We start from the raw sequence: 16,672 nt of genomic DNA on the forward strand, positions 1-16,672 counted from the left end.
GTTAAGTGATAAAAAGTCTCAGCTACTCTATTTACAATATTTTCGGTCAATTGCAGCAGCAATTTTCATAAATTCGTATCAATAATACAAACATTAACTCCCTAACAAAGATCCCCGAGTTTCACAATTCATAGCCAATACAAAGCAGAATTCAAATGTCAAATTATAATTCTGACGTTAATTCGCTAAATCTGTATTAAGTCTTCGCACATCGCATCACCCGATTAGGATTACAGTTGATTCAGCAACACCTGCGACTGTTGACGGAGAAACGTAGCTCTGTTGGATACAGACTAATACAATACTGGGATTACTGAATTACCCGCAGGGATAATCGGCCATCATGGCTGGGTATTTTTTTTTTTTGGTGGCAAAAGTCGCAGCTTGGTGAAATGACATGTATTAACACTCGTTCAGTCATTGTAACAAAAAAGTCAATCAATTTTAAGGCTATTTTAACAGTTTATACAATATTAACCCTTGCCATACTAGATGTCTTAAATAGACTTGTCAATCTTTCTATCTTGATAAAACCATTTAACATTTTTAGGAAAAATTTCCAAATACGTACTGACTGAATTAAGCCAACAGTTCTGACCATGACTTTGGTCTACAGTGGTAGCATGGGTATAATACCATAGAAATGTTCTGAAGCAAAAAAACAAGTAAATCAACTTTACATGCTATTAAATTTCAATTATTGATTTAATAGTAAGGGTTCTTAATGACTGTCGTTTATCATATAATATTTTTTGGTACTTTCACTTCAAACATTAAAACAAACATGCATATACATAAATCATAGAGCTTATAATTTGAATCATACAAAAATATCATAATTCGTTTTATTTGCATATCTTAATTTTTATTGAACCTGAACTCGTTAAAATAAATTTGTAATTGTAAGTAGTGCAATAATCTTGAATCAAGTAATAACAAGGAAATCTATACCACTTTCATTGATAAAATATTCATATACAGCAAGTATAAATCACAAGTACCATATCTGTACCGATAAAAAATGAAACTTGAAAAACGAAGGTAAAATAATGCTGTTTCTTTACAGCTATGTCAGGGGCAGGCATTTGGCCCGAACATCCATGCATTCTCACAAGACTCAAGTTGGTTTATAAAATAATCGTACCTTAACTGATGACAAAGGTGCCATACAGTTAATCAATTTCAACAATATAAAGGGGGAGGGGGAGGGTTAAAGTCAATTTACTGGTACATTGACTGTTACAAATGCTTACTGCAAGTGACACTCCCATTTTGAGGAATGATAAGCATTAGATATATCACTAATGTGGTTGGGGCCTCCATGGAAGACACTCTGCCAGGCCCACTCTGACTCTAAATCACCTGTCCCTCACAGTCACAGCTGTGGGTTTAGATTCCACAAGGCACTTTGGAGTTTGTCATATGAGAAATTTTATCCAGCCAGTTAACAGGTGCTTGTCACATGACCATCATTGGCGTCCGCGCCGAAGCGCGGCGCTCTTATGGAATGAGATCAGATTTTGTGAAAGGGCGACAGCAACTTCTCGAGCCTTTTAGTCGGTCATAATAAAAGCCGAAAATTCCGATCGGTATGAGGGTGCTTGATTATTAAATAAGAATGAAATGTCGCGATATGTTACAATGAATTTTCGCAATGCAAACATTTACAAATGAAATAACCTTTTCCGTCAATAAATCGCGCTCTTCGGGGTTTTTTATTTATCATTTTGTAGTACACAGTCGGTTATCATGTCATGGTATGTTATTGTTGTACATGTATCCTAGAATGATCAGTTGATGACCTAAATATTCCAAAAACCTATTTATAGATATATCTTTTTATCACTCCTATCGGTAAATGCCGGTCTCTCCCGGTCTATTTTGACCAGGATTTACTAGTGACCGGCGAATAGTACCACACGTTATATTGTCCGGTCTCTCCCGGTTTTGGAGTAGATGTTTGATATCGTTTACAATTAGAAAAAAACAACAATAGCATGTTTCATTTTATCTATATGAGATAAAAACAATAAATATGTACACGGATTTATATGTAATATAAATCCGTGATATGTACAATAATTGAGAAAAAGGTACATTTTTTTATGGTATTAAAATGACATTATCAACTTTGAAACATTTTATTTAATTATTCAATTTGTTATCCGTGTTTAGTAAAGATGCCGAGGAATTATTCAAAGTTACAAATTAGATTTTATGAATTATTCAATTGATCGATAATTTAAAAAATGATAAAGAACTAGAAATGTGTCATCATGCCACGGATGCCCCCGCATGCAGCCAAAATTTCAGATGGTGCATTAATTTTTTTTTTTCATTTTAAGTTCAAAGCCCTTAAAACTTTTCAATGTTAACACAAACCATTTCCATACAACGTTCAAGGCACTGAAATTATTCAGTCTTAACCTATAGAAAAAGCATATTGCATATTTGTAGCCAAAATAATGGCTAAAAGAATGAGTGCTGAAACTGAAAGTTCAAAATTTTTCCAACATTCAGGAAAGATAAGTTTGTCTAAAATCATTGAACCATGACCAAATTCAAACTTAAACTGCTGCTTATTCCTAAGATGTATCTATATTATTTTCAAAGTGAAAGGGACATAACTCTGCCAAAAATCCATCAAACCATGACCAAATTCCAACTTGACCTGCCCATTCCTTTGACATATCCATATGTCAAATTAAAATTGAATATGTAACACTGTTAGGTAGATAATGAACAGAAACTGTAAATTTCATATTATTTTCAAAGTGAAAGGGGCATAACTCTGCCAAAAATCATTGAACCATGACCAAATTTGAACTTGACCTGGGCATTCCAAAAACATATCCATACGTCAAATTTGAGTTGAATGTGTTGTACCATTGGGGAGATAATAAACGGAAACTGAAAATTTCATATTACTTTCAAAGTGAAAGGGGCATAACTCTGCCAAAAATCATTGAACCATGACCAAATTTGAACTTGACCTGCGCATTCCATTGACGCATCCATATGTCACGTTTGAGTTGAATGTGTTGTACCTTGAGGGAGATAATGAACGGAAACTGAAAATTTCATATTATTTTCAAAGTAAAAGGGGCATAACTCTGCCAAAAATCATCGAACCACAACCAAATTTGAACTTGACCTGCGCATTCCTTTGACGCATCAATATGTCACGTTTGAGTTGAATGTGTTGTACCTTGAGGGAGATAATGAACGGAAACTGAAAATTTAATATTATTTTCAAAGTGAAAGGGGCATAACTCTGCCAAAAATCATCGAACCATGACCAAATTCGAACTTGACCTGTATTTTCTCATGACATATCCATATGTCAAGTTTGAGTTGATTGTGTTGTACCGTTGGGGAGAACGGAAACTGAAAATTTCATATTATTTTCAAAGTAAAAGGGGCATAACTCTGCCAAAAATCATCGAACCATAACCAAATTCGAACTTGACCTGTATTTTCTCATAACATATCCATATGTCAAGTTTGAGTTGAATGTGTCCAACCGTTCTTGAGATAATGAACGGAAACTGAAATTTCATATCATTTTCAAAGTAAAAGGGGCATAATTCCGCCAAAAATCATCGAACCATGACCAAATTCGAACTTGACCTGTATTTTCTCATGACATATCCATATGTCAAATTTGAGTTGAATGTGCCCAACCGTTCTTAAGATAATGAACGGAAACTGATGATGACGGAATGACAGAATGACGGAAGGACGGAATGACGGAACAGGGTAACACTATATGCCCCGGCCATTACATGGCGGGGGCATAAAAATACAATGTACATGTACATGGTTTAAGAATAAACAATATTATATATTGAAAGATAAACCATAATTTACTGACTTTTTCCAGTTAAGCTTTGACTTATTATCGTCGGTCAATATGACAATTGAATTCTTAAAATTTATTTTACAATTTTAATAAAAAAGAGTAGTAAAAACTCAGTATTAAAATAGCACATAAACACAAAAAAGAATAAAAGAAAACAATATTCATAAAATTTGTATTTTTTTTAAATTAAAATTAATAGATATTACAATTATTGTATAATAAACAATTATGCTCAACATGATCAACATGGTAATATAACCAGTGTCATATTTTTACTAACTTAAAGTGTGAACAGATACCTTAAGGGGGTCTTCGCTAATAGCGATAACATGTACATAAATTAATAAGGGACAAATGTGTGGTACGTGTTGATCATGCGTTACACATATGGATTATAAATGATTGCATACATGTATATCCGTTGCTATTAATAACCACGATCATAAAGAAATAACAAGTAATATTCTAATCTCTAGCATGCCAATCAAAGTTCATAATGAACAATGTCTTTCGTCCGCTCATTCATAAGTGGTATACATTTCTGGTAGTTTATAAGAATATCTTGTCATCATACGTGTACTAGTTCATCTTCACTTGCTGCATTTCTTGCTTGGACGCCCTTTGATGCTTTGCATCAATGCTTTTCTTGTTGCTATATGTAATGATGTCTAGCCGACAAATCATCATATTATCTTGACATAAATTCCAACCAAAAAAACAGAGAGGAACATTATGTTAGGCTTATCAACACATCATTGCTATTAACAATAATCTCTGAAATCTGTATGACCTTTCACAACAACAAAGTTGACCTTTATGACAATAATGCATTCAGAAGTACCAGCCAGGATTATCTTATTATCAAGGCTTTGTTTAATATTCTCAAGGGAGCTAACTTCCAACAATTCAGTTTTTCAAAGGTCACTAAAGAAAGATTTAGGTTACAGGCAGACTAACACCACTAGACTTGATATTCTATATTAGGTCAGAGCTGTATTGGTTGTGCCAATATGTGTTATATAGTATCATAGTATCACTCTGTATTTATACATTTGCCAAGTATGTACAGGTCTGTATCAGATTTACCTACGATCAATATCAGATTTAACGATCTAATTAACCTCGCCAATAATTACTGGGCCAATTATCACACCCATATATGGTCAAATGGTCAGATTGAGCCGGATTTAATACATACAGTGACCATGTATTATGTATAAAGGATTATTTTCAGCTACATTTACACTGATATATTATACACATAAAAGATTATGAGTATCTTCTACCTGTAGAACAATATATGTCGCAGCACCATTTTGTATCGACAAGGGAGATAATTAAACCTCTAGTATTGTTTGATTTTTTCTATTATAAATATGATGTATTAATATAAAAGTTTCAGCAACTTACACAACTAACATAGCTTCTTTCATCTATATTCATTTTTAGGGATGGCAACGAATACCAAAATCAATACTCGAGTACTCGGTCATTTTTCCGATCGAGTACTCGGTTACTCGGATGATTGCCAGTGATCTACAAAGTTTATCACACAATATCAACACCGTCCGCATGCTACTTTCGTTTTCTATTTAAATTCATAGAACTCTGAAGATAGTAAATAGGACTGCACGGGAGACAAATTAATTATAATTAAATCAACAACATAATATTTTACAACGTTTTAATTAATGCAATATCAATTTTTAAACATGTATTACAGTTCATATATCTTTTTTTCTTCTTGAAAAAATTTAGACTGATCGGCGGCAACAAAAGTTTAACCTGTTCTAAATACTAGTTACCTTTATTCTTACATTCATGATAGCAATCGGCCCTTTGTTGTTTTCATAACAGTTACTTCGGCTACAAACTGTTACACAATTAAAGGTAATTAAATATCATAAGAGGCTGGATGACATAAGCGACACAGGCGCGCGTGTCAAACTGTTGATCGCCTCGTTAAATTTATGATATAATTTTCGCACCTCTGCAAGGATGTTTTGATTGCATTTAACGAGTATTTATGAAGATACATGCACATTTCCGAATTTCTGAACTAATTGGATATACCAATCTTTCTAAATCGCAAAACAAATAGAAAATATATATTTTTTCGAGTAATCGAATATCAATTTTGTTAACCGATATTCGGACGTTCGATAGAGTACTCGGTTAACCGGTTACTCGTTGCCATCCCTATTCATTTTATATCATTCTTATAAAATATACTTTAAAACTGGAACGGGACATAATTTGTGTAACACAAAGTCACAAGGGAAATAATTTCCTTAAACAATATCAAGGGAGATAATTAGAAATATCTATACCCATTACAATTATCCCTACACTGTGGTCTCCTTTAAATACAAATTTATCATTCTAATGATAAGAAAACAGTATCAATATTTCTGCAAAAAACATTTTTGTGTATCATAAGTCAGTCACGGAATCCTTGGGGGAAAAAATCCACCACTTATATCAATGTTTATAGTATACCTTTGTATCACATTCCCAACAATCTTAAGGCCTGTTTTAAAACAGTCCTCTCTTTGGCAAGGACAATATATAATGTGGGTGGTATGTCTTCAAATGATTTGAATGATTTCAAACCAGACTTCCCAAGTTTCTGATTTTACCACCTGCATTTCTAGCATTATGATTTTAGCAGACTTCAAAAGCAGATTTTCAAAACTATATACAGATCTGTGATTTGCTACAATTAGCTCAGACTACTTATGCCACCTCCATCATTATAATATAACTTAATGTCTGTTACAAATCATGAAACCGTGATCAACTAACATTTGTTTGTCTGTTGTTGTTGTTTTGGGGGTTTTTTTTGGCACAAAACTTGCAACCCTAACTGGATTACAAATCTAATGCTCTCCCTATTGTGCTAGATCATTTAATCCATTAAAAATAAAGTAAAAATAATTATTTGATCTGAAAAAGTAAAACAAGAGTCATACAGCTAAAGATTAACAAGAAGAAAACAAGCCCAAAGATAATAGGCAGAACTCAAAGACAAGTAAAGAAGCGGAGGGCAACCGAATAACCCCAAAGGTCTGGAAGAGATGCTAAAACATAATTTAAGAGCTGATTCAAAGGCATAATATGAAAGAAGATAATGAATGAGCCTGAAAGTACAATAAAGCTTGAATAAAAATGATAAATACTAAATGTAGAGATGACATATGACATTGAAATTACCTCAAAGACAACAAAGATAGTTCCTGTAAAACTAAAATTCTACAAGTTCTAAACTTATACCATACCATCAGATAGATAAATTGTAAGACTTCTAAACCTATACCATACCATCAGATAGATAAATTGCTAGAATTCTAAACCTATACCATACCATCAGATAGATAATACATCCTCATCAAATCAGCCTCATCTTCGGTTCTTCCTGAAAATTGTTTCATAGCTGCTAATGTTTGTACGGCATTTTCCAGAAGTGTCTTTGACGTTTCTTTTGCTTTCCCTGAGCTATCCTTCATTTTTGCGTAGTTTAAGTTTATCACAAATAAAATATATATATATATATTATAATTCCGTGTGGATTTAAATCAGTTCTATTACATTACAAACCTTCTTGACTTGAAAAGTTTTTTTTTAACAATCCTTTTAGTAACTTGTTGATTTCTGGCTAAATTGATCCGCCATTATCTAGCTCAGGTGTTATTACAGGGATTTAAACAAAGTACCAGGCTCTCCCTTGTACATCAATATGAAAGGAAAGCCGTTTTCATTACAAACTACCCACAGTTTTGCTGTTTTATTGCCCTTTTATTTCAAGATTATCAAGTTTTATTCATAAAATTTGGTATCTTAATTCAATCAAAACGTGTCCCCATCTCTTCTAAACTCTATCGAAAACTTGTATAATGCATTCTATAACATTAATGCATATACTTAGCTTCTCCAAATGCATTTAAAATACATTAGCTTGTAAAAAATAGTCACAACTTCAATTAGTTATCTTGAAAATTCAAATTTTGAAAATTCAAATGGTACCAATATTATGTTAATCTTTTGATAAAAACACCAACTCGTAAATCTGTCAAACCGCATCGAAAATCCATAAGCCTTTTTAATTGTATCACTATGAAGATTTAATCTTTTTTTTTTTCTCTTTAAACTAAGGTGTAGTAACGTTAAGTTCAGAAATTACAGTTTTTTGTTGGTTTGTTTTTGTTTTCATCCGATTCCTCAATATTGTATCATCTATAAATAAATTGGAGTGATATTTTATGTAATAATCATTTAACGCTACTTCATATCCCAAAAATTAAGCCAATTAGTACTCTGAGATACTGTGTTATTTAATTCACACTATAGTTAATAATTCCATTTACGCACAGTTTGTAAACAAACAATCATCAAAAAATATAATTCACACAGTTAAAAAGAGCATGTCCATATTTAGATAATGGTCCTTTATCATCTTCCACATATAACTCTTGAGAATTTTTTTTTTCCTCCGCAAGATTTAACAACACTGTGACTGGATCACCATATGTTGGTTTAAGATCACTTTCACCACTATTATTTGACTAGAGATAATACCTTCATTGTCCTAAACCCATTGTCTATCCATCACTATATTTAGGCTCTGTTTAGGTTATTGCCTGTCACTGTATTAATGTAATTCACCAGGTAATAGTAATAGTTGACTGGTTCCCACACCTGCCCTATAATCTCTGTCATCTGGTTCCCGGCACAGTCAACTACAAATCTGCTTAACCAATGAAGTGTGGACCCTTAATTTTCATTGCCACTTTATTGAAGACACTTCCCTTTTTTTCAGATTGCCCCTACACTTTTCTCTACTGAATGTACTTGTTAATTTTTCGGTTTATTGGTTTTTTTCATGGTGGTGGCAGGTATGTGATTTGCACCTTTGGCTTTTTTGTATGCCACAATCTGATTGGTTAATCTAATTGGATACAGGTGATAGCAACTGTCACAATCTTTTTTAATCTATATTTGGATGAAATTAGGTAATCTATTGCATAATCAAAATCAGATAAAAACAGCTGTCCCTTATTTCCTTTTCAAAGGATTGATATCAGGAAAGCCCATCAATTGAACTATTGAATTATTTTAATTAATTTTAAATGATCAGTCAATATTTTTGTGTATATATGAATTTTTATGAGGGGGTTTAATAAACGATTCCCTATCATTTTTTTCATGTCTCTTGAACAGTCCACTAATTTATTGTTTCAAAAAATGAATATGATTATTTATTCATTCAAAACAAAAGTACTAGTCATTTGTAAATTATATTTTAACAGATGAAATGTTTCTGAATTATTCAAATTACTTTTTACATAATTGGTGCCCAGTCAAAAATGATGTATGGGCATTCAAACACAACATATAAGATTGTTTTCACTTTTTTTTTCCTCGATGTATATGGAAAAAAAATGTATGGAGTATTTATCCTAATTTGGTAAACCGCAAAGTTAACCCCTTGTTAATAAGTATGTAGTATTCGAAGGTTTCCCTGTTCGACGGATGTATCGCTCGGGGCAAGCTACGCTTTATACATCAAACTGTCATCATAATCAACGTTAAGGTATTTACAAAATCCTATTTTGCCATTAACACACTTAGTATTAACCAGTCTTTGTGTTGTCATGGACTTTCATTTGTAATTTATCACATGTCCGAATCTTTGTTCCGTCAATCGTTCGTGATGGACCTTTCACAATTGATCATCCAAATGTTTTGTTTTCTTTCTCTCAAAAAAAAACACACAAAAAAAAAACCTGGTAAAAAGCCCGAGTAAACTTGTAAGTTTTTTTACGGCTCTTTTATCTATTGATGTATATATAAGGGGAAAAAAGATGCGTAGATGATGCTCGGCACCATGTCCGTACATAATTACAATCAACAAGGCAGAAAAACTGAACACAATAAAGGTCATAAGAAATGACGGTTGAAATAATAAACTACAAATTTCTAATTATAAATCAGGTGAACACAAAAATTGATTTCATGTGAGGCAGTCGTTAAAAGTCACTCAAGTATTAATAGTAAATATTAAATCATGGATTCAAAATTGGATACCTGAGAGACTTATGATGCCACTTGGAAAACAAAGAACGGATTTATACAAGCAAATCAAATTTAAAGGTTTTCCATAAAAAAATAGAGACACCCCTGTCACATCATTTAAATTATTATATTCTACTTCACTATATCTGTTTATCTATAGATCAGGTATCAAATTCTATATTTCACCAAGTTTCAAATACATGTAGTGTGATATGACATTTATCTCACTGATAAATTTTAAGTATTGTCCAAAAGTATATTAATATTAATATATTTATTCAATAATCTATAAACAATACAGTTTATTTATACACAATGTATTTACTTTGAACATATAACACAATGTTTCTATAAGCATAATACATATTGATAAGTAACTTAGTCAATCAAAATCATGAATTATCAAACTTGCATCATACTACTGGAAGAGCAAACAGTACATCTATAAAGGAAACCTGTTATAGATCTATATAGTGTATCATAAATCCTATACAATCAACTATAAATGATATCAGTAAAATGTTTCAACATCCAGCTGTCATTATGAACCATATGTCATGTTGGATTATCACCTAATTAGGGAACAAAAGGAGACTCTTCGCAGTAAGTGACACACTTTGGCCCCTGTACATATGTTTGAAACACCATTACCAGTAAAGTTTGCTGGCCAATGGCGTTGATCACACCTTCTTTTCCAGTCATTTTCACCCTCCCTTAAAGGTCTATAATGCTATACTTGTGTACACAATGGCATTCTTCTTTTTCTTCTTTTGCAGTCACGTTAAGTTTCTTACATATTTCGTACTTATCTTTATGTAAGTTTGAATATAGAAATCAACTCCACTTTCAATGTAAAAATACAAATGTATAATTATTTTATTTGAAAAATATACTTATCTTTATGAATTTAAGGAAGGAAAAAGTGCTAAAAAAATGTGAAAACTAGGTCAAGTGACTAATTTTTACCAACCTTTTCTTTCAGGTATTACTTTATATAAAAAAATAAAAGTAATATACTAATTGTTTTTATCAACCTTTCCCTTCTGCTAATAGTATATACATGTGACTTTGGTTTTAAAGACACTGACATACTCTTTGCCCTGTAATAGTGCATTGCTAAAATAGGGTCATTAAAAATGATGTATTCAATCCTGTTATGAAATCAATGTATTTCCCCTCTGGTGTTAACAACTACCAAACTTGTACATATACGACAACCATACTTGTATATCAACAATTGAACTTGTACATTGAGGAAATAGATTACAATAATTAATCCAAGGTAACATTTCTGTTGTTAATGATAATGTATGTTTAAAATGATAGGGCACACTTAGGATCTATATGCTCAATCAAATTACCTGTACATATCAGAGGTTTTTTTGTTGTTTTCTGTCATTTTCAATAGTACAAAGTCGTGTTGTTTTTATACTTGTCCTGGTCATTTATAGTAAAAACAATAACAATTAAAGGGCTAATAGATGTCTTACATACAAGGCTTAAGGTTAATTGCATTTTATTACAAGTAATTTAACCAAGGTGTTTTTTTTTTGTATTTCTTTCACTATACAATATGATGTTCATACACATTAACAATCAAAAGAGATCATAATTATAAATGTATTAACTGCTCTTTTCTTTTTTTTCAACATCCAGCTCTCTATTTATTCTAAAACAGAGGCACTCCCAAATGGTATATAATCTTCACACATTTTACTTGTCACATTAAATAATACTGTATAATATTTATAGGAATCCAACACAAAAAATCAGTTTTGAAAGCTAAAATGACAATTTCCAGGAATTCATATAACACAATACCAGTACAATACACTGGTGCCATGTATGGGTCATTTACTATAGATTTTCTGTTCAACCTGGCTTTACACAGGTGCCATGCATTAGGCAATTAGTATAGAATTTCTGGACAATCTGGCTTTACACTGGTGCCATGCATGAGCCAATTAGTATAGAATTTCTGGAGAACCTTGCTTTACACTGGTGTCATGCATTAGGCAATTAGTATAGAACTTCTGGAGAACCTTGCTTTACACTGGTGTCATGCATGAGCCAATTAGTATAGAACTTCAGGATAACCTAGCTTTACACTGGTGTCATGCATGAGCCAATTAGTATAGAATTTCTGGAGAACCTTGCTTTACACTGATGTCATGCATTAGGCAATTAGTATAGAACTTCTGGAGAACCTTGCTTTACACTGGTGTCATGCATGAGCCAATTAGTATAGAACTTCTGGAGAACCTTGCTTTACACTGGTGTCATGCATTAGGCAATTAGTATAGAACTTCTGGAGAACCTTGCTTTACACTGGTGTCATGCATGAGCCAATTAGTATAGAACTTCTGGAGAACCTTGCTTTACACTGGTGTCATGCATTAGGCAATTAGTATAGAACTTCTGGACAACCTAGCTTTACACTGGTGTCATGTATGAGTCAATTAGAATAGAATTTCTGGAGAACATGGCTTTATAACCGTGCCATGTATGAGCCAATTTGTATGGAATTTCTGGAGAACATGGCTTTACACAGGTGCCATGCATTAGGCAATTAGTATAGAATTTCTGGACAACCTGGCTTTACACTGGTGCCATGTATGAGGCAATTTGTATAGAATTTCTGGACAACCTGGCTTTACACTGGTGCCATGTATGAGGCAATTAGTATAGAACTTCTGGACAACCTAGCTTTATAACGGTGCCATGTATGAGCCAATTTGTATGGAATTTCTGGATAACTAGGCTCTACACTGGTGCCATGTATGAGCCAATAAGTATGAAATTTCTAGACAACTTGGCTTAACACTGGTGCCATGTATGAGCCAACAAGTATGAAATTTCTAGACAACTTGGCTTTACACTGGTACCATGCATGAGCCAATAAGTATGAAATTTCTAGACAACTTGGCTTTACACTGGTGCCATGTATGAGCCAATAAGTATGAAATTTCTTGGCAACCTAGCTTTACACTGGTGCTATGTATGAGCCAATTTGTATAGAATTTCTTGACAATCTGGCTTTACAATCAGGTGCTATGTACAAGCCAATTAGTGTAATATTTCTGGACAAATTGGCTTTACAATTGTACCATGTATGAGCCAGATAGAAGAATTTCTGGTCAACCTAGCTTTAGAATTGTACCATGTATGAGCCAACTGTTATGTTTTTGGCAACCCTACTACACTTGTGTCATCTATGAGCCATTTACTATAGATTTTGAAGATGACCCAAATCTGCTTGTGCCAAAGTTGTTGGGCTTTTTTTGCTGCTAGCCTTAAGCATTGATATCATTTAAAATTGCTCAAAGAAGTCACCATGAGCTATAAAATGATCAATAACAATTAACAACTATCTGCAAAAACTTGTGGACACTTGACTGTTCTTTTACAGAGTCTCTGAGATGCTAATATACCATCCCATTACTCAGATATGTGGTCTTCAGATGTTAATTGATTTTGAAACATGACTGCCATCATAGACACTAGGTTATACAACCTTGTTTCTGAATCTATTGCACTTAAGTCTTCTTTTTCTTCCAAAATAGTGGCATCCCTTATCTTTACAAAAATAAAGGCAGGCAATGCCTTTAACTCAAATCGGGCTAAGAAATGCTTTAAACTCAAATCGGGCTAAGAAATGCTTTAAACTCAAATCGGGCTAAGAAATGCTTTAAACTCAAATCGGGCTAAGAAATGCTTTAAACTCAAATCTGGCTAAAAAATGCTTTAAACTCACATCGGCCTAAGAATGCTTTAAATTCAAAACAGGTTAAGACTTACACTTAAATATTTTGATATTTAGAATATTTCTTAGAACCAGAGCAGCTAATTGGTAGTTCATCCTAAATTTTTTTATACTTTCATAACTTGTTCAGACGGAGGGCTTTTGTCAGTTTCCCCTTCAGACGCTTTCCTCCCCCACCCTCCAAAACCCCATTCCCCTGTACCCTAACGCCCCAAGCAATGTAAGACTCTTGGCTCTGTCTGTATTGTTTTAGGTGCAGACATGTTTGAGTATCTAGATAATGATACATTTCAGTCATTTTTAAAAACAAAGAAAAATTTAATGGTAATAGAAAACAAGGCAAAGTTTCAGAAATAACAGGCATACAAACTTGTTAAAGAAAAAATATTATTTTTACATAATATTTATCAAAAGATTGCCCAAATCTGTTACAAATCTTACATTTTATAGTAGTAAATATTAAGCATTCCAAGACAAAACAATACATAGAATGTTCTAGTGTTTTTTACGCCTAAAACAATCACAATAACATTGCTCATGTTAATCTATTTAAAGACGTTACATTGATAAAGTTATGCATGACATCATTCCAACGTTTGTTCTGACATTATGAAAATTCATGAAATTTTTGCATTTAATTGAACTTTTCAAGCTAATAAAAATCATTCACAACATTGTATAATTATGATGTTCTTTTGACTTCATTATCTTGATATTTTAGATCAACACATCATTATTTTGTATAATATTAACTTAACACCTGTGATCAACAATGTTTATCACCCATTCAAGGTCCATCAATTTCGATAAGTATTTATAAAATACAACTTTATATTAAACTTTAAAGAAAATCATGTTTTGATACAGTGTCTGGAATAAAAAAAAATACCACAAAAAAAAATCAAATGCATTTAATTTGAAAACATTCACTGAAGTTGCTGATCTCTTAGCCTGTTGGTAGCTACAGATTCTACTCATGCTACCACTGTAGACCAAGATATTATAGTCTGAACTGTTGGCTAAATCAGTAAATACAATTTTTTAAATTTTCCCTAAAAATGATGAATGGTTTAGTCAATTATTGTAAGATGGGCAAGTCCATTTAAGATATTTATGAATATTTTTCCACCTAATATAGGTACAGGTACTGTTCACAACAACAGAAAGAGCCCTGATCTATGAGTAAACATGTGGCTTTATTGATCCACTGCAAAATAATCTTGTCCCATTTATCATACTTTTTATTTATCTCTTGGTTGGACTTGTTGTTGTTTTAATGAAAAATAATTTCAAAGGAGGGAATTAAAATTAAAATAAAGTAATAAAACCAAAAAAAACTAGAAATGTGTCCATAGGACACTGATGCCCCCACACGCCACTGTTCTGTCAATCTTATGACTCTAGGTCAAATATTTTTTGGACTACATGTGCCACAAGTTGAAAACTAAAAATCAACAAAGGGCCATAATTCTGTTAAATTTGGTCGCAGCAAAAATTCCTTCCTTTACTACCATCTACACATTAAGGTTGTTAATCCCTGGAAGTTTAAGCAAAATCTGCCATCCGGTTTAAGAGGAGTTGCGTTCACAAAATTTCTACATAGTATATAATGAAAAAATCAACAAAGGGCCATAATTCTGTTAAATTTGGTCGCAGCAAAAATTCCTTCCTTTACTGCCATCTACACATTAAGGTTGTTCATCCCTGTAATTTTAAGCAAAATCTGCCATCCGGTTTAAGAGGAGTTGCATTCACAAAATTTCTACATAGTATATAGTGAAAAAATCAACAAAGGGCCATAATTCTGTTAAATTTGGTCGCAGCAAAAATTCCTTCCTTTACTGCCATCTACACATCAAGGTTGTTCATCCCTGGAAGTTTAAGCAAAATCTGCCATCCGGTTTAAGAGAAGTTATGTTCACAAAATTACTACATAGTATATAGTGAAAAAATCAACAAAGGGCCATAATTCTGTTAAATTTGGTCGCAGCAAAAATTCCTTCCTTTACTACCATCTACACATTAAGGTTGTTCATCCCTGTAAGTTTAAGCAAAATCTGCCATCCGGTTTAAGAGGAGTTGCGTTCACAAAATTTCTACATAGTATATAATGAAAAAATCAACAAAGGGCCATAATTCTATTAAATTTGGTCGCAGCGAAAATTCCTTCCTTTTCTACCATCTACACATTAAGGTTGTTCATCCCTGTAAGTTTAAGCAAAATCTGCCATCCGGTTTAAGAGGAGTTGCGTTCACAAGATTTCGGGATGTACGGACGTACCAAAATTTGATGTTTATGAGGCAAATGAGCTCATAAACACCACCTGGACCAACGTCCATAAGCAAAATAAGCTCATAAAAACAAAAAAAAACTCTTCATTTTAAATTTTATGAGTTTATGTTCTTTATTTAACTACGGAATGAAGCTCATAATAATCAAATGTTGGCTCGGACTGACGGACGGACGGAGGGACGGACAAGTGCAACGCTATATGCTCCCACATTGTGGCGGCATAAAAATCAACAAAGGGCCATAATTCTGTTAAATTTGGTCGCAGCAAAAATTCCTTCCTTTACTACCATCTACACATTAAGGTTGTAAATCCCTGGAAGTTTAAGCAAAATCTACCATCCGGTTTAAGAGGAGTTACATTCACAAAATTTCTACAGTATAATTATAATGAAAAAATCAACAAAGGGCCATAATTCTGTTAAATTTGGTTGCAGCAAAAATTCCTTCCTTTACTGCCATCTACACATCAAGGTTGTTCATCCCTGGAAGTTTAAGCAAAATCTGCCATCCGGTTTAAGAGAAGTTATGTTCACAAAATTACTACATAGTATATAGTGAAAAAATCAACAAAGGGCCATAATTCTGTTAAATTTGGTCGCAGCAAAAATTCCTTCCTTTACTACCATCTACACATTAAGGTTGTTCATCCCTGTAAGTTTAAGCAAAATCTGCCATCCGGTTT

At 32.9% G+C, this 16,672-nt stretch overlaps 1 protein-coding gene across 6 annotated transcripts in view; it reads right to left on the reverse strand.

The window, feature by feature from the left end:
- LOC132731457 (uncharacterized) overlaps nt 1–16,672 on the reverse strand; it is a 67,608-nt gene that overhangs the window by 16,327 nt on the left and 34,609 nt on the right. Inside the window, exon 1 of one of the 6 annotated variants that reach the window (XM_060717646.1) lies at nt 7,227–8,667. The exons of the other annotated variants lie outside the window; for them this stretch is intronic. Coding sequence (XP_060573629.1) covers nt 7,227–7,368 — 142 coding nt within the window. The 5' untranslated portion in view covers nt 7,369–8,667. Of the gene's footprint in view, nt 1–7,226; nt 8,668–16,672 lie in introns of those variants that run through there. 6 annotated transcript variants of the gene reach the window in all.

This window comes from Ruditapes philippinarum, unplaced genomic scaffold (genome assembly GCF_026571515.1).
Source record: "Ruditapes philippinarum isolate M1 unplaced genomic scaffold, ASM2657151v2 ctg1701_1_1_1_1, whole genome shotgun sequence".
Taxonomy (NCBI): Eukaryota; Metazoa; Mollusca; class Bivalvia; order Venerida; family Veneridae; genus Ruditapes; species Ruditapes philippinarum.